The sequence below is a fragment of the Mchenga conophoros genome, linkage group LG10, assembly GCF_057382185.1.
Source record: "Mchenga conophoros isolate Kocher_MC1m ecotype Shallow Benthic linkage group LG10, M_conophoros_male_GT1.1, whole genome shotgun sequence".
In the NCBI taxonomy this organism is placed as follows: Eukaryota; Metazoa; Chordata; class Actinopteri; order Cichliformes; family Cichlidae; genus Mchenga; species Mchenga conophoros.
The window spans coordinates 22998482-23020760 of record NC_140535.1 but is presented as its reverse complement, the minus strand read 5'-3'; the positions used below and the strand labels follow the sequence as shown (position 1 = coordinate 23020760).

The window sequence follows — 22279 nt, the reverse complement described above, 5'->3', positions numbered from 1 at the left end:
AGTTGGAAATCAGTTTTACAAATTTCCTTTTTTTTGATTCACAGGCAGCTTTCATCCAGTTAAATGTGAATGAGGCGATGATGCTGCACGAATGTGCAATAAAGTTATAGAAATGCTGTAGAAATGTTAGCAAGCTGAAATAATGTAGGGGGCGGGGAGGGGGAAGAAGGCTATAAAACCAACTTTCACCAGGCACTAAATGTAAGGTTTAATTTTAAATGCACTTTCAGTGTTGTGTAAGCTACATATGCCCAAACACACACACAGTCGTTCATACACTGCTTGCTTTATTAGACACGACATCATAAATCAGAGGCAGTTTTTTGGGATCACTTTCTTACTCAAGGACATTTCAACGTGCAGCCTGGAGGAACCAGAGGTGGAACTACTGACCTTTTACGTGACCTTCTTGTGTAGTTGTCTGTGTCGTAAATTATTAAAAGTTTGTTGGGGGTTTTTTCAGTTTTTTAAAGTGCAATTGTCTCACTTACTGCTGGTATGTTTCTTCCGTTGCCACGGTATGTGCAAGTACATTATGTGTGGAGAAACGGTCACAGACCACAAAGGTCATCCGTTGAATTGAAACACACACAGTACCATTCTGTAAATTAGGTAAATGAGGGACGGTGTCTTTTACACAATCCTTGGCATTATGGTTGGGAGGAACAGAAAAGGGCAACAATTCTAAAATTCATCATAAATGAGAATCTTAACATTTCACTTTAAAAAAAACTAAATCTAATAGACGGTGATTCTGCGGGGAGTCGGGAAGGCTTTAATTTCAGGGTCCTTTGACTCTCAAAGTGACGTTTTTCAACAGATAGCTGAATTTGAGGAGACACAATGTGTCTGCATTCATCACAAAACAGTCCTGTTATATTTTACTCAAATCTATATCTTATCTATAACCACATATTGTACATATGCTGCACTTCAAGTAAGTGGTCACTTCATTAGGTACACCTTTTGTATGGTAGATTGGACTCTTTTTTTTTTCTTTTTTTTTTACCTCCAGATCTCAGTTAATTATTCATGGCAAAGATTCAACATGGTGCTGGAAACATTCCTCAGAGGTTTTAATCCATATTGACATGATAGCGTCACACGGATTTGTCAGCTGCACATTCATGATGTGAATCTCCTGTCCCACCACTTCCCAAAGGTACTCTGATGAATTGAGATCCTGTGACTGTGGGGGCCCGCTAAGTACAGTGAACCCACTGTCATATTCAAGACCAGTGTGAGATTATTTGAGCTCTGTGACATGGCAGTGTATCCTGTTGCAACAATTACTGAAAAATACCAATAACCACGCCTTGGGCAAAGTCTCTTAAATCACACTTCTTCCTCATTTTGATGTACACTTTGAATTTTAGCAGGTTGACACTTCCATGTGATTGCCTGATTTGATATTTACAAGTCTACCTAATACGGTGGATGTAGACTGTATGTTTAAAGTTTAACCTGGAGAAAGACATCCTGCAGTACAAGAAAGTTAAAGGTGAATTTGTCTTAAAGGATTTTTGCAGTTTGTTAGTTTTTTCCAAGTCGTCTGTAGACATGCCAATTTTTAATGTTTGATAACTGTCAAGTGAAAATCTGACAAAATGTTACACAAAAAGTGAGACAGCCGACTGAAAGACACTGCCTAACCTAACCATGGTGCCAGCAGGCTTGAAAAGTCTAAGGATGAGCAGAAACAGAATGTAACTGAATTCCATAACTGAAATAATCCAGGTATTTCTACCATTCATAAAAAGAACATAGCAGCTAAATATTTATCCTACTGTATTTGCACATAGAGCACATACTGCTGTATAGTATAATATGCAGTAGCCAAAGATGATGAGAGAAAAAGCGGCTGGTGTAAATTCAGGTTTGCATTGAGAGCATTATCATAAATTAATACATTATAGTGTTATCTGTGACAGTCGGGCATCAGCAACAATGCTCATCAACAGTGCATAGAGGGGTTTTTTTTATTTGTTTTTTTGACACACATAGGCACACATACGCAAGCGGGCCAACACAATCACACTTTCACAAACACGTGCACATAATAACATATGTTTAGAAAATTGCAACAGGCTCAGTGTTTCACAGTTTTGCTTGTCTATATTCCAACACAAAAACTGTGACAATGTATTTGGGAAACAGTGTCCCTAAGCAGAAAAAAAAAAAGACTGTATCAAGCTCTGTGGTTTCCTCCGTCTCTTTATTTTAATTAAAAAAAAATAAACAGGGAAATCTCTCAGCCCTGTGAGCGAATGTGTGGGTGTGAAAAAATAAGGAGACGAGAGTAAGAAAGACATTGAAGGGGAGAGTAAGGGGAATAGAAAGAGACAAAGACGGGGAGTCAGGGAGGGAATAGGTGGTATTTAAAATGAAGATGACACCCGGGATAGTTTCCATTGTGCCTCAGCATGCTCTCTTGAGATGGGAGTGACTTAACATTTCACAGTCTCCTGTGAAACACAGGCACAGTGAGACATAAGCACACACACATCCTCATAGGAGAGTCTTGTTTGGCTCAGAACACATACGAAGGCTTTTTCTCTTGAGGTGACAAGAAGGGAAATAGAGTTCAGTCTGCAGTTTCACAATGATGGGCGGGGGGGGGACACATTACTCCACTGCAAATCACACGTTCTAATTTTAACTGTGGCGTGCTCATTTCATCATTGGAGGTTCGGTGTGTGTTGTGCGTGCACTCTTATCAATGAATGGGCATGCAATGTATGTGTGTGAACAGTGCTACAGATTTATTTATTCATAGAAATCACCAACCCATCGCTGTACCTGTTTTGCTTATTTACTGTCAATACATAAAACATGAATGATCCAGCCTGGCAGAGTCGCCCTTTCATTTCCTCTCATTTCCCGAATTCAATGGAAATTTCACCGAAATTGATTAAATCCACATGGATATCAGTGTAAGTAGAGATCTGAATCTGGGATATTTACACATGTGTGTAAGAGGCATGAGTGGTCAATCCTAATATGTATATTTTGAGATCACTCCTCAGATGCATCCTTATTCAGTGTCTCTCAAAACATCATTTTATTCCCATCCGCTGATTGACAGCCGATCATCCATCCATCTGTCAATCCATCTTCTTCTGCTCATGCAGTTTAGGGTCTGTCATAGCCCTGACAGCTGATTATGTTTCATGCATGTCTGTCATGCTGAGTTGACACCATTAACATGTTTGCATCAACATGGGGGTGTGCAAAAAAAAAGAAAAGAAAAGAAGAAGAAGCATATATTCAGCAGTATGTCAGCACCTCTCTGTTTTGTGTACTTGTGGTCTTTGGATGTTTTTTTTAAATGACTTAGGGTCACCTCTGGGTTGTCAAAACAGGGGTTGGTTCTTATAAGGCAGAACTGGCAAGCACCAGTTACACATGCAGGTGGAAAAGTGGCATCAGGTCCAAATCTTGGGAAAGTTACACCTTGTATTCTCACTCTGATGATGCGGTTTCACTGGAATGATCTGTTAAGAGTCCTTTCCCCAAACCTTATTCAAAACAATTCATGAAGTGATGATGTGAATATTTCCAAATTGTAACTGAATATAATTGCAGTCTATACAAGATCGAATTTCCCAGAGGAACCCACCCGAGGGATTAATAAAGTTATATCTTATCTTATCTTATCTTATCTTATCTTATCTTATCTAAGAGTCAGGCAGCATATGAGTGAAACATGTCCACATACCTTTTGGAAAGTTTCTCATTATAGCTATATTTATTAATAATTTTATATAATTTTAATTGCATTGGCAGGTGTTGACTTGAAGTAGCTGCTTCGGTCACTTGCGCGCAGGTTTTCACACCTGTTATCGTCTCTGGGTTGCAACGGCTTCCCACGTCAGATCTAGCTAGTCTTTTAAAGCCTGAACAAGCGTTAAGTGTAAAGGTAAGCTTTTAGCAGTGTATTTGGAAGTTAAAGTGTTAACTAAATACTTAGTCGCTGGCAAACTCGCGGTGAAACAATTTCATGTTTTATTGTTTTCTGCCGGGACTGGTAGAGGTGCTCTAACGTGTGGTAGCAGAAAGATGCTAACGTTAGCTTTATCAGTGAAGCTAACGAAGCATTGGTGGCTAGTTTAGAGTTAGACGTTCTTTCCAGTTTGAAACGGGTAAACTTGTTCATATTTTTCCTACTGTCAATTAATTTCAGCTCGGTCGATACTTTTGGTTATACTAGCTAACTCGTCGTTTACTTTTGATAGCAGCTAACTAGTTAGCCTCTCAGCTAAACCGCAAAGCTGCAGAAAATGCACACTTAAATTTTGTGTTGGCGCTGTGGACTAAAGGAAAAGGGAAATGTTATCGCCTCTAGACATCACAATTTATCATCAGCTGTCAATAAGCTAGGGGTTGTTACTTTTGGTTTGCTGTTAATCATGTAGTTAGTGTAGCTTTATTGGGATTATATATTTAAACAAAAATGTCATTTCATGAGTATGAGTATTAAAAGCTGTCAAGGCACAATGGGATGAACACACTCATTCCTACTTTTGTTAAATATGTATAAATGCAACAGTAGCAACTTCACGCCACCATAGGGCGAGAGGCGGGTACACCCCGGACAGTTCGCCAATCCGTTTTATTTATGTATGTATGTATGTATGTATGTATTTGCAGGTTGTTCGAACACCATGACTAGTCGAGGAGCATTTAAATATTCGAGAAGAGGTGCTGCTAGTTTCTGGTCTTTGTCAGACCGTGAGCTGAGCCCACGCCCTCACTGTCCTCAGGTCCACAAGACAGACGATGCAGACATTTACACTGATGCTGCTGGGCTGAGGTAATGGGGAAAAAAAATATGACCGCCACCTTGTCACATGCTGTGTCCACCTGTTTGGACAAGGACTTAACTTTTGTATGTGTTCCTACTCACCTCCGTATAATTGGTGGAGAGACTTGAAATGTCCTTGAACACAAACCCTGCCTTTAAACGCGACAGATACACTTTCACGTTTCTCTCGCACATGCTGGGACAGAGGTAACTAATTTTCTGTTTCACTGCAGGGAAGTGCACTCTTGATGCGTGGGTCAATAAAACCAGGATGTAACTGTTTCTTTGTCAACAGCAATTTGGATTTTATTGTGTCTTACTGAGGCTTCACAGCAGGCAGGTGAACAGCTTGCTAATGAGTCCAGTGTCCGGTCCAAAATTGGGCACATTACACTCTGTTACTAATGAGTGCACCCATTGTTTCAAGACAGTGAGAAAGACAGTGGCTCTTGTGGTTGTGAAACTTCTCATGTACTTGATTTTAATCTGCTCTGAACTTTTACAGCCTCATTCATTTACTTATGCAGTTCTATTTTTTGTGTGCAGTCTTAGCAGGTTGTTAGCAGTTTTGTTTTTTTGTTTTTTTTAAGAGGAAATTGTAGGTGAGAATTATCTTAAAATAAAAGCAGCTGATAATACTGTTAATTTTTAGCTGTTTGTGCTGACTGAATAAGGGATCAGCTGTTCATTTCCTAGTGGGTCTGTGTTTGTTGCCCTCCTAGGACAAACGAACATGCAGCTGGAGACTATGATACAGCACCAGAGGCTCTGCTTTCTGAAGGAGACCACAGACCCCAAATCGAAAAGGGCGCCGTCCCCACACTCAGCCATAATTATGATTCTGGTGACATAATGTTGGAAAATGAGGTAACTATATGAGTATACACAGATCAGGTGTAACACCTTGACCACCTACCTAATATAGTGTTGGCCCACTTTTGCTGACAAAAGAGGCCTGACCTGTTAATACATGGACTCTGCTAGACCCCTGAAGGTGTGCTGTGGTATCTAGCACCAAGATGTTAGCAAGCAGATCAGTCAAGTTTTGTAAGTTGTGCGGTGGAGCCTTATTTGTCCACAACATTTCACAGATGCCTGACTGGGTTGAGATCTGTGGAATTTGGAGGCCAAGCCAACACCTCAAATATGTTGTTGTGCTCAGCAAACCCTTTCTGAACCTTTTTTTGCTTTGTAGCACATTATCCTGCTGAAGGAGGCCGCAGCCATCAGGTAATACTGTTTCCATGAAAGGGCGTACATGGTCGCCAACAATGCGAGGTGGTATATGTCAAAATAACATCCACATGGATGGCAGGACACAAGGTTTTTCAACAGAACATTGTCCAAAGCATTACACTGCCTCTAAATGGTAAATGGCCTGCATTTGTATAGCGCTTTTCTAGTCCATAGGACCCCAAAGCGCTTTACACTACATTCAGTCATTCACCCATTCACACACACATTCACACACTGGCAATGGCAAGCTACATTGTAGCCACAGCTGCCCTGGGGCGCACTGACAGAGGCGAGGCTGCCGGACACAGGCGCCACCAGGCCCTCTGACCACCACCAGTAGGCAAACATGGGGTTAGTATCTTGCCCAAGGATATTTGACATGCAGCCAGGATGCAGCCTGGGATCGAACCACCGACCTTCTGATTAGTGGCTGACCTGCTCTGCCACCTGAGCTACAGCCACCTCTAAGACTACGTCCACACGTACACGGGTATTTTTGAAAACGGAGATTTTCCGTTTTCGTTTTAAAAAATAATCCCGTCCACACGTAAACGCAGAAATGAAGGAAAACGCTGCTAGGAACATGCCAAAGCAACAGGTGGCAATATATTCCTAACCGTGTAGAAATGTTGGCCAATCAGAAGTCTAGAAGCCTCGGTGGGAAAAAGTAAACAAAGATGGGGCATAGAAGCAGAACCGAGTCGTATGTGTGGAGGGACAGTAACTGTGTGTATATGTAAGCATTTAAACACTGCAGAGAGTAGAATTAACAGTAACAGTATTGTAGAAATTCATTTCACCGAAACAATAACGTGGCGCACAGTGTGACGTCAAAAAAGGCGCACACCTTTAAAAGGCGCACACCTTTGACGCTGCATTTTCTGCGTTTTCTCCGTTTTTCTCGTCCACACGTAAATGCAAAAACGGAGTTTTCAAAAATATCCACCCTGGCCGGAGTTTTTAAAAATCTCTGTTTTCAGTGACCGAGAACGCCGTTTACGTGTGGACGAAAGGTGCAAACGCATAGAAAAATCTGCGTTTTCAAAAAATACCAGTGTACGTGTGGACGTAGCCTAAGATGGTTTGCCATCTTCTTGTATAGTACGTTCTGGTGCCAGGTGTTCCCTACGTAAGAATGCCTCACACAGCCGGCCATGATTGATATGAGGCCACCTTCTTTCATTGCTCTGTGGTTCAGTTTGGAAGCTCACCTGCCCACCACTAAAACTGTCCAACTGCAGCTCTTGTCTTGCTGAAAAGCTGCAGTTTTGGAGATTGTCTGACCTTGTTGTCAAGCCATCACTCGCTCAAATCCTTAAGCTTGCCAGTTTTTCCTGCTTCAAACACATCAACTTTGAGGACAAAATGCTCACTTGCTCGCTCACATATCCCACCCACTAATAGGTGCTATGATGGAGAGATAATTGATGTTATTCAGTTGAACTGTCAGTGGTCATAATGTTATGTCTGATCAGCGTATATAAGACCAAGGTTTTCTGAAAGTTCACTGCCGTTGCATTTAATGTATTATGCTATTAAGACTTTTTCATTAGAAATCTTATCTCAGACGATGAGATGCTGACAAGGTCTTATACATCTACTTATCATCTCTTATTCAGAAGGTGTACTTCACAGATTAATTAAGATATGTGAATTAATTGTGGCATTAAACCATACTTGAAAATCTGACATCAAAATGCAATCTCAATATCTGCGATAATTAACATTAAATTGCTTGACTGGCAAGCAGAACAGTGGTTCATACCATTATCCAGTTTAGTGAAGGGGCTCTAAACCACCTGCAGCCACCTTGTCACTTTAACTGTGAACAGCAGAAGTGCATTCAGTGCTTATCTCACACATAACACTGCCTTCCTTGTGTTTCCTTGATAACGGCTCAAGATCAGTTGGCTCAAGAATGATAAGAACACCAGAGTCCTGTTTGTTTTGGGGTTTTTTTGTTTTTTGTTTTTTTTACCCTCCTAAGACCCGAACTCTTCCACAGCAGGCATTTTTAATTTCTCTTTGATGTTTGGGCACATTGGGGCTCAATGAATGTAAAAACAAAGAATTACCAGATTTCTTTCTTTTTTTTCTTTTTTTCTTTTTTTACCTTATTTTTGTTTTTAAGAAAAATAAGAGCCACAAATGAGGATATTAGTTTAAAATTTTGATAGAACAGTAGCAGTATAATGTCGTCGTAACCCAAAATGTGATGTCCACATATGTGGACGCCAGGTCCTAGGAGGTTAAAGAAGGGTTTTGTCTTTCTCAGGCTGAAGATTCGGATGATGAACCAGCTGTGCTCTCCCTTCATGGTATGTCACCTCCTGAAAGCATACTGTCAGATGAAGATCTTCTAACAGAGCAGGTCAAGGACATAAACCAACCTGATACAACCACAAAGACTGAAGGTACAGTAGCAATTTAATAAAAGTAAAACTTGAAAGCGCTCACATTTTCAGTGGCACTTCTGCAGTTGCTACCAGCTAGTATACACAGAAACACCCTGTTTGATAGTTTGTTCTCACAGCTGCGAATCTGCTCCCTCCAGTGTTAAAGGCACAATTAGATGTCAGTAGATATCAGATTATAGTCATGAATTATTTTTTTCTTACAGCTTCCAATTCAAATGCGTAATCCTAGTTATAGTGGCCATTGTAGTACAAAAAACTCTGGCAGCTGTGGTTAGTGCAGGAGGTTGTTAAACCTTTCTAAAGGAGTCTGATACGAGATGATGAGTAAGTGAAGCTCACTTCTTTCTGATGACAGTGATACTAAGGCAAGTTGTTGAGGATATCCTGAACTTCTTTATGCTCCTGTTAGCTGGCATTAGGTAAACTTTCTTTGAAGTGGATCTAACATTGTTGAACTCTGACAATAAGCGAAACAACTCTCACATGATGTGAGAATGTAATCAAACTGCCGTACATTAGGTGGTATAATGTTAACTCAAAACCAGCTGTTGTTGTTAGCTGTTAGCTGGCTCATTATCAGCTGTCCAGAGATGGGATGGTTGCATGTCTAATCTGCTGACAGATTTGGGAATAAAAAGCATGTTTATGCACACTTGTATGTGTTAGTTTTATTCAGACACTGGTCACATTGTCACTTTCCTTTGTGTTTTTGCTTTTTGGTGAAGGGGACCCTTGTCACATGATTAAAAGCATAGGAATGATCCTTCATGTCTTGAGTCTGAATGTGTAGAAATTAATTGCAATTGTGACTGGTCTCTAGTATAAAACATAACACGCAATTAGGTGGAATGGCGAAGTCCATGCATTTAAGATGGTATGTTAATATGGCAACTTCCACAAACCGGTCACTGCTCTTGTGTATTTTTAATGGATTAATTCTAAGGCTTTGACAATGCATCAATTTGTTTGCAGACGTAACTACACTCTAATCGGTGTATATTTATGAAGGTAACATTCTTATTTTATTAAAATGACCTCAAAAAAGACTGACTGTAACTTTAAAAAAAATTATTGTTGCCTGTGCCTGAGTCACTCTGTCCTGGTCATACAGTCATCGAATATCACTACTGATCACACACAAGTCAGTCATCAACCTCCCTTCAAGAAAATCTTTTCACACGTTCACCCTTTTAAGGTCTTTTTTTCCTGTTGAGATTGAAAGCTCCGTTTCAGGGTTTTCAGATCAGTGGTTTTCAAACCAGTGGTCTTGTTCACAAGACACTCCTATATTCAAACCTATGCAAAATGCCCTCTACTTATTTTTATTTTTTTTTATTTCTTTTTGAACATATTTTAAGATGAAGGCGCCAAGTGTGACGCCTACATTTTTCTTTCTGTTTGTAAGAAGTTCTGCTTGCTTATACCTCACCTCCACTGCTTCATCAGACGTCCATATCTTTGGACTGAAGTGTTGCACGTTTCTTTCAGAAGTGTACAATAGATTAGTTTAAATACATTTCTCTTCATTTTAGCACATGTGGTAAACTCCTTTGTCACTACCAGCATGAGGGGAAAAAAGCGAAGTTCTCACATATATTCAGCCAGTCAGCTGACAATGTTTATGATGTGTAGCAATATCATAAACATTTTCAAGGCAAAGTCCTTCTGCTTCCACAGTTTTAAGGACACTCAGATGAGTGATGTCCAAAATACGCTCTGTCCCTGATTATATAGCTGGATTCTGCTGTTTATCTTTCTTCCAGTTTGGCGCACTGAATGGCACAAGAATCACATGGCAGCTATAAGCAGTGAGAAGTTTGACAGCCTCCTGAAAATGTGTCCAGATTTCTATGCCTGCAAGAGCCACATGGCAGCATTTGTCTTGATAAGAGGTAAGCTTCTTGTACACGTGCAGTTTTCCATTAGATTTGTGCACTTCACTGCAGGATTTTATTGTTTTCATAGTAGGTTATAAGTGGCTCCTGGATATTTAATAGATGTATCCCGTTTATTTTTAACCTTTTTTTTTTATTTTATTAAATCTGTATCTTAACAGTGCTAAAGAAGGAGACTAGTTTTACTCTTAACTGTCTATAAATGCCTAAAGTGAGCCTGTACCAGTGGCAGGTCATTATTGCAGTAGTATGTTAAATGTCCAGACATTAGCAGTCCACATCATGAAGATTTCAAAGCATGAAAAAAAGGTCGCACTCAATTATCATAAAGTGTGTATGATATCACATGTGAGCCAACTGGAAATTTCCATTAAATATGATGGGTCACTCATTAAAAGATAATATTGTGGAATTAAAGCAATATATGCAGACTCTTTCTTTTAATAATCATGGAAGCAGAAGATATGTGTATATAAAAACATAATTCTTTGGCACTTCTATGTGAAGTAAAATAACGGAAGTTATAATCTGAGCAAGTCAATTTAGAAGAACCATTTAGGAGATGAAACTCCTTTTAAGACACACAGTGTCTAAATTGCACAAGCTGAGAGCTAATTCGATATGACTACCGAATGCACGACTACACAACTGTGCGGCATTCCTGCACAGAAGGCCTCTTAGTTGTTTGAGAGTTGCCATTTAGACTGATGTAAAGTAATCTCCTATTAATGAGGTCAGCAGTACAAGCAGTCCCTATGAGTCTAAAGGTTCAGGCTTCACAGTGCTCTAAATGCTCAGTTCCTGACAGGATTTGTTGTTGTTGTTGTTGTTGTTTTTTTTTTTTTAACCTGGTATCATCAGTTTAAGCGCACAGCATCTCCACACATGTGCTATTCAAACCTTCAGTCGTTTGAAAGAGAAATGGCTAAAGATTCAGTCACACAGCCTTAAGGTGCCACTTTTATGGTCAGTGTTAGGATGCAGGTAGCTATTGGAGTATTCTCCTGAACAGTAGGTGTCACCACTGAGGAGATAATGCTACATCAGTGCTGATAAAGGAAGTAAAGTTAAAACAGGAAGCAAAGACATTAAAAACAATGTTGTTGTTTTTCTCACTAAGGTTGTGTCCAAATTCATGGGCCGCGGTTTACGTAGGCGGGGTCCTCAGAAGGCTGGGTAGGCCGGAAGTAAACCGCTGTGAAATTGGACAGTCTAGCTTTCAGATTTGCGTCTTGGTGGAGTTTAATAAACTCAGCTGCTCCTTGCTATCTAAAATATAACAGGACACTGGTGTAAATTCTCGACTATCTCACACTTCTGTTTATTCAGCTCTGTGAAAACCAAGGAGGAACCCACCCGGGTGATTAATAAAATGTAATTTAATCTAATAACTTTAATCTCAGCCAAACTGATTTACTCATGAACAAATAAAACACTGAAAAAAGCCAAACAATAACATTTTTAGGTTATCTAAGCGACTCCTATATCACGTTTAACCTGAGTAGCAAAGGACCGCGGTGATCTGAAAATTATGTGCCGGCAGTTGTGCCGTTCTCGGCGGCTCTAGTGACCCTCGAGCTCCTGGCTAGCTATTGATCTGGTGGGTAACAGATGTCTCCGAAAACGTCGGAGCACTTTTGCAAATATGTGATATCTTGATAAACCTAGCAGATATTTGAAGTTTACACAGCTACATTCTCGCCTGAAAATATGTTAAGTTTATTTTGTGATCGAGAAAGAGTAATAAGATTAATATTAAAACTTAGTAGCGGCAGCCATTGTTGAAAACTGGAATTGGCTGGGCCATGCTATGATTTCTGGGATATGGAGGGCCACAAAGGATACACCCGACCCAACCTTCAAATTCGGGGAAAAGGAGGACACATTTGTCAGCTGCATTCGGAGGAGTCTACGAATTTGGACAGCCTTCGGCGTGTCGCTGTGGCGTAATCGGCCTACAAATGCGGCTTCAGGAGGATGCAGCCCATGAATTTGGACACCCCCATGTCTCTAAAATGTTTCCAAACTGTTGCACCATCTCTCTGTATGTAATCTGTTATTATCTGACTGACTGAATCAACATCAAAACAGCACATCAGCACAAACAGATGTGATATAACTTTAGTCATGCCGTTCAACAGGTGGTGAACGGAGAGCATAAAAGTACCTTTTAAGAGTCAGTCACACAAACTTGGACACAGGTTGAGGACACCCTACCAATTTCTCGTAGAGCAGTAAAGAAAGTGTGAAAAATGCTCATCTTCAAAGTAAAAGCTGCAACTTTTGGAATCGTGCTAGTTCCAGCGGTAAAGAACAGTTTTCACTTTAAAGGCAAAGGCTCTCCATATCTGGTTTATTATGATCGTCTCATTATTGTACCATTAGTAGTTGGTGTTAAGTGTTTGAAGAAAAGATGGCATTTTCCATTCAAACTAGAGGAATAAAAAAGAATAAAGAGAAACGGGAACTCAATAGTGTGAATGCCTTACAGCATTTACACAATTATGGGCAACTGCGGCAATCTGCTAACAATTTTTCAGTCACAGCTCTGGTTTTAGGAACAATTTCAACAAGTAAAAGCAGGTAACCACTTGCCAACAAGTCGGGGATTACAGATTCTTCCCTAGTGACTGAGGTCTTAAGAGGAACCAAAATTACTTGTTTCAGTGGATTTGCTGCTTCAAGGTCCAGAATAAAATAACTAAATAGTATTTTATAAGCATCATTCTGTGTCATCTTCCATCTCTCGCAGTCATTGTTAATTAAAGCTATCGCTAATGAAGCTTTGAGAAGAAAAACTATCTTTTCCCCACAGAAGTTCTGGATACAGCAGGTCGTCCATGTGAGCAATACAAGGTAGTGGCAGTGGGATCTGGCCGCTCAAGTTGTAGCGAATGGCTTTGCTACAATGGGGTGATGGTTCATGACAGCCATGCCATCATCATTGCCAGACGGGCTCTTTTAAGGTACTAACTTCTAAAATTAGTTCCTAAATACTTCATCCAAATCTCAAGAATGCAGGTGTTAAAGTGCTGGTTCTGATTTAGAACACCTGAACTTCAAATATCTATTCTTAATATTCAGAATGAAGATGTAAAAAGCAGGCTGCAACATCTCACTTGCTCTCTACCAGTTATAATGCTTCTGATTCACTGAAAGTGCTGCTGCAGCTTAAAGTGGGAATAATATTTATTTTTCTGGCTTGTGTTCAGGTTTCTGTATAAACAGCTTTTGCTGTTCTTTGATGCTGATCCAAAGGCCAAGGAGAGCTGTATTTTTGAGAGTAGTGCAGCCAGCCACCAGCTTCAGCTCAAACCCAAGATCAGTCTGCATCTCTACACCAATCAGTGTCCCGAAGGAGCTCCTACGAACTTCTACTTTAAGTACAGCAATCCGCTAATTATCCCATTCTTTTGATTCTTTCTTTATACATGTTTTTAAGTCATATTTTCCTGTGTACTTGTAAAAGGTCTCAATTCAAATCTGTGGATTTATCTTCCAAGAAATGTGACATTTTGTACATGTTGTAAAACACAGAATAATATTAACCTTTCTATGGGTTAATTTTAACTCTGTTTATAATGGACATTAAATTTTGTCCATTACTCATGAAGATTAAGTTCTAGTAAACTAAAATGTAACATAATGTCCTGTTTTAGGGTTTCTGCAAACGACACCTGGACCTCTATGGTTCTCCAGTATCATTTCAAAGGCCTACTGGTCCCTGTGGCCTACCTTGACCCGAGTCTCTGGGGCGCCAAAGTCTGCTGCATGTCTGGCAGTGACAAACTTTGCCGCTGGACTGTTACTGGGATTCAGGGTGCATTACTGAGCCACTTTATTCAGCCGCTTTACATCACAAGCATGGTACTAGGTAAGACGCTTAAAGCATTTATTCTTTATTAGAAGGGAAGTGCAGCTAGACCCATCATGAATACCTGGATGTTTTTCTACAAATATTTGGATCAGCACTAGAATGTAGTGGTTTCTTCCGTTGTTCATGCACAAGTTTCATGAAAATTGGTGTTTTTTTCTACTATGAACACATAATTTATTCCCATTTTTAAAGGTTGGTTTCCAAAGAGCTGAAAATGGTCAGGTACAAGAGCTGAACTAAAAATGAGTGAAAAAGCAGCCAATGGCCAAAGTAAAACTTTGGCCACTGGAGAACTATTGCTTAAAACCATTACAAAAAAAGTAAAGCAAGTCTGCTTCAGTTTATTCTTTATTAGCATTATTCTGTATGAGCAAAATATAAAGAAATGAGGGGTGGGTCAACAGTTTTGCACAGTATCTATCTATGTACAGCAGAATCAGTCATCATATCCATGTATCAGCAAGATAGTGAGCCAATGCATTTCAAAATATTGGAAATACTGACAAGCTTTAATTCCAGTCCAACGTTGCAGATGTAATTGGCTAAAGGTGGCATCATAACAAACTAAATTTTGCATAAATTAATTTATTTCTGTTGCAAATGTTTCTAAAATCTTACTTAGGAGGCCAGAAGCTCATGAACCAGGAAGTGTCTGATATCACCAGCAAGCGACTGGGTGATGGATGGCAGATCTTTCTGCCGCAGTCCTACAAGAAACATGACATCGTCTTTGTCTGCGGGGACTACGTGGGGCCTGTTGTGCCCTCGCTGCATCATGAAAACCTCAGCATCAACTGGTGCCTCGGGGACCAGGATATTGAAGTTTTGGACAGCAGCAAGGGCTTGATTGTGGAGGGGTAAGACCCTTTTTTTCTTTTTCAAGAAATCAGTCTTTGTCATAAATTAGATGAAGTTTTTAGAAAATGTGGTGTTTCTACACCATAGATTTGGGACAAGTATGAAAATTTTCCTTGTGCTGTCATTTGTAGAGAAATGGTAGAGCTGTTGTCAGAGTTGTCTACTTTCATGGCCTCTGTGTTGCCTGGGGCTCCTGCCATCACTGGGCTTTGCTGCTGCCGACAACTGCTGATGTCCAGTAGTTAGTGTGACACAGACATGGCTTTCTCTGGAGGCTGTTTTGTCCTTGAGCAGAGATTACAGCCAAAAATAGATTTAAGATCCTTTTTTTTTTTTTTTTTCCCACTGCAGTGTTGCTGCCTATTTCAGCTGTTGTCCTCTTGCTCGAACTGTTATTTTTAGGCAAACACCATGGTTTTAAGTGTCAACTATTTAGAAAGGAAAAAAAAGCAAAGAAAAATAGACTTCTGAAGAGAATTTAAAGGCAGGAATTCAGGACACGAGGTATGCAGAGGGCTGCTCTCTTTAGAGCTTGCCACAGCAGATCATATGCATCCATCTCATCCTATTCCCAACATCCTCCTCTGTCACACCAACTCTCTCTAGCTTTGTCTCCAAACCACTCGACCTGAGCTGTTCCTCTGATGAACTCAATTCTAATCATTTCCATTCTGGTCACAATGAAAAATCTTAAAATCCTCAAATTTTCCACCTCCACCTTGGTTTTCTGCTCTTTTTTTTTTTTTTTTTCAGCATCACTGTCTCCAAACCATCCTTTCAGTTCTCATTACCATCTTGTAAACTTTCTCTTTGACTCTGCTATCCTTCAGTCACAAATCACCCCTACACTCATCGCCACACTCTCACCCTGCCTGCACTCTCTTCTGTTGTGCTCTTAGTCTAGTGCTTTGGATGGTTGACCCCAGATATTTAAGCTCATCTTCTCCTGTCTCCTGCTCACTCACAAGCGTATTCTGTCTTGCCTCTAGTGGCTTTCATTCATTTTCTCTTCAGGGCATACTTCCACCTCTCCAGGCTCTCTTCTACTCCCTCCCTACTCTCACTAGAGATCTCAATGTTGTCTATGAACATCATAGTCCACAGAGACTCCTGATGATGTAATCCCACCCCCACTTTGAACCCACCTGCCACTTCTACTGCACACCTCACATGTCCTGGACCACTCTTCATCAACATTTGAAAATCAGAAACTGGTATGAAACCATAACTGCTGCTCACCTCTATCCTTGATCTAGCTCCAACAGCTCTCTGTCTATCCCTGCTTTCTCTCATTTTCTTCATTCATCATCCTCAATGTATTCCATCCACCTTTTAAACACTCTTCATTCATTAGTACATTTCTATCTCAATCCTCGGAAGTGTCCTTCACCACTTCATCTGTACGTTTGTCATCTGGCAATTCTTCCCTATCACCCAGAGCCTGTCTCAACTCTTCCCTGGACTCTGACTAACATTCTTCCTCCTTTAACTTTCACCTCTGCATTTGCTTTTTCCTCTTGTTTTCCAGAGTCATCCTACTGGCTTCCATTTCATTCTATCCTAGCTACATTCTCCCCTGACAACTCCCTGCAGTCTCTTTCAGATTGAACCTCATGTGTAAGATTCAGTCCTGTGTGTACCTTCATCCAGTCTTATGCATTACCCCAGATTCCTTCCTTTCTTGAAGCCCTTTTCATCCTTTTTACAAAACCCACCACCATCTGACCTTCTGCATTTCTCTCCTTAACATCATATCTACCCAACACCACCTCAACACCTCTGTTCCCTTCTCCTTCATGTCCATTGAAATCTGCTCCAATCATCACCCTCTCTCTACCACTTCATACAAATTACTCCAGAATTCCTTTCTCTTCTGACATCCAGCCTGTGCTGCAGACACACCTAATAGTCAACATGCCTGCTTTGATTTCCAGATTCAAACTCCTGTCTGATCCTGTCTGACACTCTTCACCTCCACAACACTCTCCACATGCTTTCTTTTAATAGTACTCAGACTCCACTTCTCTTTCCATCTTCAGTGCTTACAGATTTACTCAACCACCTGTCATAAAAACAAGAAAACATGAATCCTATTTAATCAAACAGTACATTTGAAAGTTCATGGATAACAATAATACTATTTTTTGCATAAGTTTTATCATTTTGATTAAAGAGCTTATCCTTGTGGATTAAACACTGCAGAAACATTTTTATTTTTACCAGTACTGTTAGTTTAGGGCAGGTGTGGTGTAAACCTTATATTGGGTGGTGGTCTAATAAATTGGTTAAGCACTGTACACCACGGTAGAACAATATCTGGCCTTGCTTCACTTCCACCTGTTCTCCTGCACACACAATATATCTTCCTTGGTTCTCTCTTGTTTTCTGTCAACATTAGCACAATTTCCATGGTCACCTTGGCTAACAGTATCATAGACAGTGTTTTCAACCTCATCTCTGGCGAATCAACTACAGAAATCTCTTGATGAGTGGAATGTTTGAGTTGACAAAGATTTTACGCTGGATGCTCTGTGCACATGCGCAATTGCGCACTGCTGGCACGGTCTCTGTGCACAGAAAATCTGCGTTGCGCACAGAAAAAAACCTAACCTGAATTGAAATTAAAACTTAAACAATTCTGTTTTGCAGTGTTAGTCAGTGAGTGACTGGCTGCTCCCGTATGGGATTAGAACGATGCCACCTTATCCCATAGTCCAGCCAATAATGCGATTCACATTCGTATATACGCAGCTAATCAACGTGGTTGACAGGCTATGACAGCGTCCTTATGTGCCGACACCGGTGTTTTAGCTAGCAAAGCGACGTGGCTGATGTAGAGTGAAGCCACGTTAATGACAACGTGTACAACCATTGGAGATGTGAGCAGGACAGATGGAACAATTGATGGAAAAACTGTGGACTTTATATCAGTTTTTTAATAGTGTTGATAGGCCACGTAAAACCAGAGTTATGATAAAAAATATCTGGAATGTTTGGTTTTCTTCCTGAATACTATCGTTGTTTATATTTACTGCGGGAAGAAACGGTAAAAACGGCGTTGCTCTCCACCTGTGAGCAAAACCAAAAACCCCACCTTTTCCTCTTGGTGGAAAAATGTACCATGTCGACCAATCAAAAAATGATATGGCAACATGGCATTTAGTTGTTTAGGAAGGGGTAAGTTTTAGGAGTGACAGCGGTGTTTTGAGATGTGAGAGATTTGCGACGTTTAGCGCAAATTTTGTGTAGTTAGTGTGTAGTGTAGTTTTGTTGTGTGTGTCAGAACAATGAGGCGACTACCGAATGTTACAGGTGTTACAGCAGTGATACATCTCCTGTTGTCAGGCCTGCAGGTATCAGGCTGTTGTTCTCCTTTATCTCATAGTGGACAGAAATTATTTTATGGAGTGGCACAAATAATGTGTGTGGCATCAAATTTGATGCAGAACAGCTGATTGTTCTGTAAATAGTTTGAAATTTTTATTTTTAAAAAACGCCTTGGCTGCATTTTTAGGTAAACAGCTGCAAAAACGTTGTTGTTTGCATAACTCAGTTACTTTTTTGAAGAAGTAACTAGGGCTGGGCCATATCATATCGTTCACGGTAATACCGGTATAATGTTGGGCAACGACAAGAAAATGAAATATCGTGATAGAATATGGGTAAAACACGCATGCGCAGTGGCTTTGTTTTCATACGCACATGGCGAAAAAGGCGACGGAGAATGAGAAGGGTGAAAGCGGATCATTGAATGAAACAGATGAACCAGAATTGGTTTGTAAAAATGCTGCAACTTCAGTGGTGTGGAACTGGTTTAGCTTTCGTCCGTCAGATACACAACAAAGCACTATTTTTGGTAGAGCATTGCTAGCGGGCCGTCGTTATTACCGTGTTTTTTGGAAAATACAGCACACTTAAAATCAATCCTTTGATTTTTCTGAAAATCGACAGTGCCCCTTATAATCACGTCTCGTGGAGTGATACATACTGTGCTTCAACATAATTATACTGTATTGTGTGTGTATAACCTCTTTTTAAGTTTTGTGGATATTATACATGGTTATACTGAGGATATGTCGGCCAATTTCCACTGGAAATGCGTTTTTGGTTAAACTGTCAGCGAGGAATTTACATTCGCACTGTTAAGTTTTTATACAACTTTAATGCAGATTTAAAAAAAAAAACAGCTGCTTGTTTAAGTGGAAAATACATAGATTTTTCTTTTTAACTAATAAAGTTGTGGATTGTAAAGTATGTTGTCTAGTGTCAATTATATCGTCAGTTATATCGTTATCGCAAATTTTCAAATCTATATCGTGATAAATATTTTTGGTCATATCGCCCTGCTCTAGAAGTAACTATATAATTAATTGCCCAATATTGGTCATTATATACTGTATTTTGCAGACAGAGAGTTACAGGACTCTCTCCCAGACCACAGACTCATACAAATCAGAGCTTTCATATTAAAAAAGAGAGAAAGTTGTGTTTTCAAAATTGGGGTCCAAGTTATTTTTACTTCCAATAGTGTTAACATACACAGGCCATGAACATTTTTTTTTTTTAATTTTCATTGTAAGTGGGCTAAAGCAGTTAATTAAAAGTAGTCTAACATGAATGTAAACGCTGTAATTTGATTATTTTAATAAACCATGTAACTTGGATGCTGGCGTGACCACAGTGCACACGTCTGCTGTTGCTCACAGTGGTCCAAGGGACCGCTCAGGGCGTTTGTGTGTTCGCTCAGACACATGAAAAATTAGAGGGAACATTGCTCAACCCTTCCCATTTATCTGGACTTGGGGCTGCCACTTGGAGTACACTGGCTTGTGGACCTCCTGTAACTGAGCTCAGTGCACCTACTCATAAAACTTCCAAATATTAGTGTGAAAGGAAAGTTTTCTTGAATCACATGACATTTTTTTTAAATTGGCGATTTAGAAGTCTTACTTTCTATTAACTATGATTTTCAGTACCGAGGCACTTGGTGAGGTTTTTAGGAAATAGTTATCTTGGAAGGATTCAATAGTCTTTCCCTTCTAAGTATGCACTGGACATGTAATGTCTCTGAGTAATAGAGAAACAAAGCTAGGTTTTGAAGAATATCAGGGGTTATAGACTTTGTCAGGATGGAAGAGACCTTAAATTATTTGAAAATGAGTCTCTCTGAACAGGCTCTGCTAATGTCAGCTTCTGTGAGTGCAGTCACACTCAATTCCTCCTCAACATTTTGTCTGTTTAGGCTGCTGGGTTCCTCCCCTGTGTCTCACTCCAGAGTATCCCCTAAGAAATGTGTTAGTGGTAGTGGTAAGTGCTGCCTGCAGCAAACCCTTCCTCTCTTTCTCTCAGCCAGACCACAGCCACACTTTACCTCGGCAGTGTGATAAAATTGTCTCGCCAGACATGTTTAGCACAAATAAGCTCTGAAGCAGAGTGTGTCCCCACCAGAGTAGCATTGCATCTGCCATAAAGGTCAAAAACAGTGCTGCAGTGCTGCAATGAGAGGACATGTTTTTCCATTTATAGTTTTTGGAGGGTATCATACCCTAAATGCCTCACTGCTGCTGGCTAATTGGCTGCAATCACTGTACGTTGTCTAATATGGTTAAATAAGAAGGTGTGAGTATTTAATCGGGCTCCCAATTCAAACTGATAACCGTAACAGCTTTTGGATACATTGTTGTATCATGTCAATATGAGCAGTGCCTGTACATGAAGTTGGACTGCAAACGAAGGAAGAATGTGGACATTAAATGATACAGAATTGAAAAGTTGAATCTTGTCAGGTGGAAAATGCATTTCAATTAACAAAGGACAACTTTTGTGCTGCAAAATATGTTTTTTATTGATTGCATTGTGGCAGAATGACACCATCAGCATTAAAATCCAGTGGCTGCAAATAATTTCTAGGAAAATGAAGGTTTGATTGCGCAGCAAAAACGGGAAGAGGAATGGCAATTTTCATTTCCTCCTTAGCTGCTGGTCACATAATCTCCACAGCTGAAAAGTGTTTTTTAAAGCTTTAAATAATTTGTAGCTCACCTGGTAGAGCGTGCATTACATGTACCAGAGGAAGAGAGCTTACCATAGTGGCCTGCATTCGTTTCTGCCCCAGGTCCTTTTCAATCATTTCCCCTTTTTCTCTTCACCTTCCTGTCTTTTTGTTCTTTTCTAATAAAATCTTCAACGGCAGTTTTAAGAAGAAATGTGTGTGTGTGTGGGTGTGGGGGGGTATCAAATGCACCTAAAAATTGCTTGCATTAAAAATAGTATATCTTTTGTTGTATAATGAAAACTTAAAGAGGACAAATGCACCATAAAGCAAATTTAAGTAATGTGTGGGAAACCTTAACTGTTGGAAAAATGTTAATGGTGGATTTTAATGTTTCTCCAGCTCTCCTTCTGTGAGCGTGCCTGGCTACTCAAGCAGACTTTGCAAGAGAGCCCTCTACAGTTATTTCCTCAAAGTTGCACAGCTGGGTGGGCACACCTATCTGCTGGAGCTTCCCACGTACCACAGTGTCAAGGTTTGTGAATCCTCACTGTGAACTGTGCAAAGCTTTCCATTTGATGAGTAATAGAAGGTTGGCTTTTTAGTTCACTTATGTGATGTCTGATGATGTAAATGGTTTTATTCTTTTATAGGTCGAAGCCAGTGTCTACCAGACGGTCAAAGAGCTGGTGAGACAGCAGTTCCTGGAAAACCACGCAGGACTGTGGAATTCCAAAAAGCTGGTGGATTGCTTTAGCGCTTGAACTCGCAGCTGGAAACCCGTCATGCCGATGTTTACCCAAGTTCCTTGAGAGATTTGATTTGCTGTTCTTCTCTGCACTTTGCTAATTACCTTCAACAGTAATTGTAGTTTTGTTTTATCTACGACATTAGAGTTTTCAGTTTGTGTAGGTGTTTGAGAAAAATAAACAAGGCCCTGCTGTTGTGCACCAGACTGAAGGAGTCAGTTTGAATGAGTTGTGGGTGGAAACACATTGCTCAAAGGCTAACAGTGCACAAAATGGGGAACATTTTCTCTGTCGTGTCAAGTAGAACTGAGCAACATTATTGCCAGAAGCTTGAAAATGAACAATTCCTTTTATAGAGCTCGTGTTATGAAAAGGTAACTGTGTGCGTTTTTTATTTAATATTACTGCCATTCACTATTTTCAACATTTGACCTTTTTTAAATGTGAATTA

At 40.1% G+C, this 22279-nt stretch overlaps 1 protein-coding gene across 3 annotated transcripts; it reads left to right on the top strand.

The window, feature by feature from the left end:
* Positions 1-3769: 3769 nt before the first annotated feature.
* Positions 3770-22034, top strand: LOC146565980 (adenosine deaminase domain-containing protein 2-like). Of its 3 annotated transcripts, none has more exons than XM_085289467.1 (11): positions 3770-3919; positions 4651-4813; positions 5527-5671; positions 8316-8454; positions 10221-10349; positions 13171-13318; positions 13565-13735; positions 14012-14226; positions 14852-15086; positions 21482-21614; positions 21733-22034. In XM_085289467.1, the coding sequence occupies exons 2-11, from the start codon at positions 4665-4667 to the stop codon at positions 21841-21843; spliced, it is 1575 nt and encodes a 524-aa protein (XP_085145593.1). In that variant the 5' UTR covers positions 3770-3919; positions 4651-4664; the 3' UTR covers positions 21844-22034. The 3 variants fall into 3 exon arrangements, with proteins under 3 accessions (XP_085145593.1, XP_085145591.1, XP_085145592.1); XM_085289465.1 differs by having other exon boundaries at positions 3773-3919; positions 13168-13318; XM_085289466.1 differs by lacking the exon at positions 3770-3919 and adding an exon at positions 3990-4142 and having other exon boundaries at positions 13168-13318.
* The last annotated feature ends 245 nt before the right edge of the window (positions 22035-22279 follow it).

Excerpts from the sequence above, each read along its gene's own strand:
- LOC146565980 (XM_085289465.1), top strand. The coding sequence starts at position 4,665 with ATGACTAGTCGAGGAGCATTTAAATATTCGAGAAGAGGTGCTGCTAGT. Across the intron at positions 4,814-5,526 it reads ACTGATGCTGCTGGGCTGAG|GACAAACGAACATGCAGCTG; the intron begins GTAATGGGGAAA and ends TTGCCCTCCTAG. Across the intron at positions 15,087-21,481 it reads AAGGGCTTGATTGTGGAGGG|CTCTCCTTCTGTGAGCGTGC; the intron begins GTAAGACCCTTT and ends ATGTTTCTCCAG.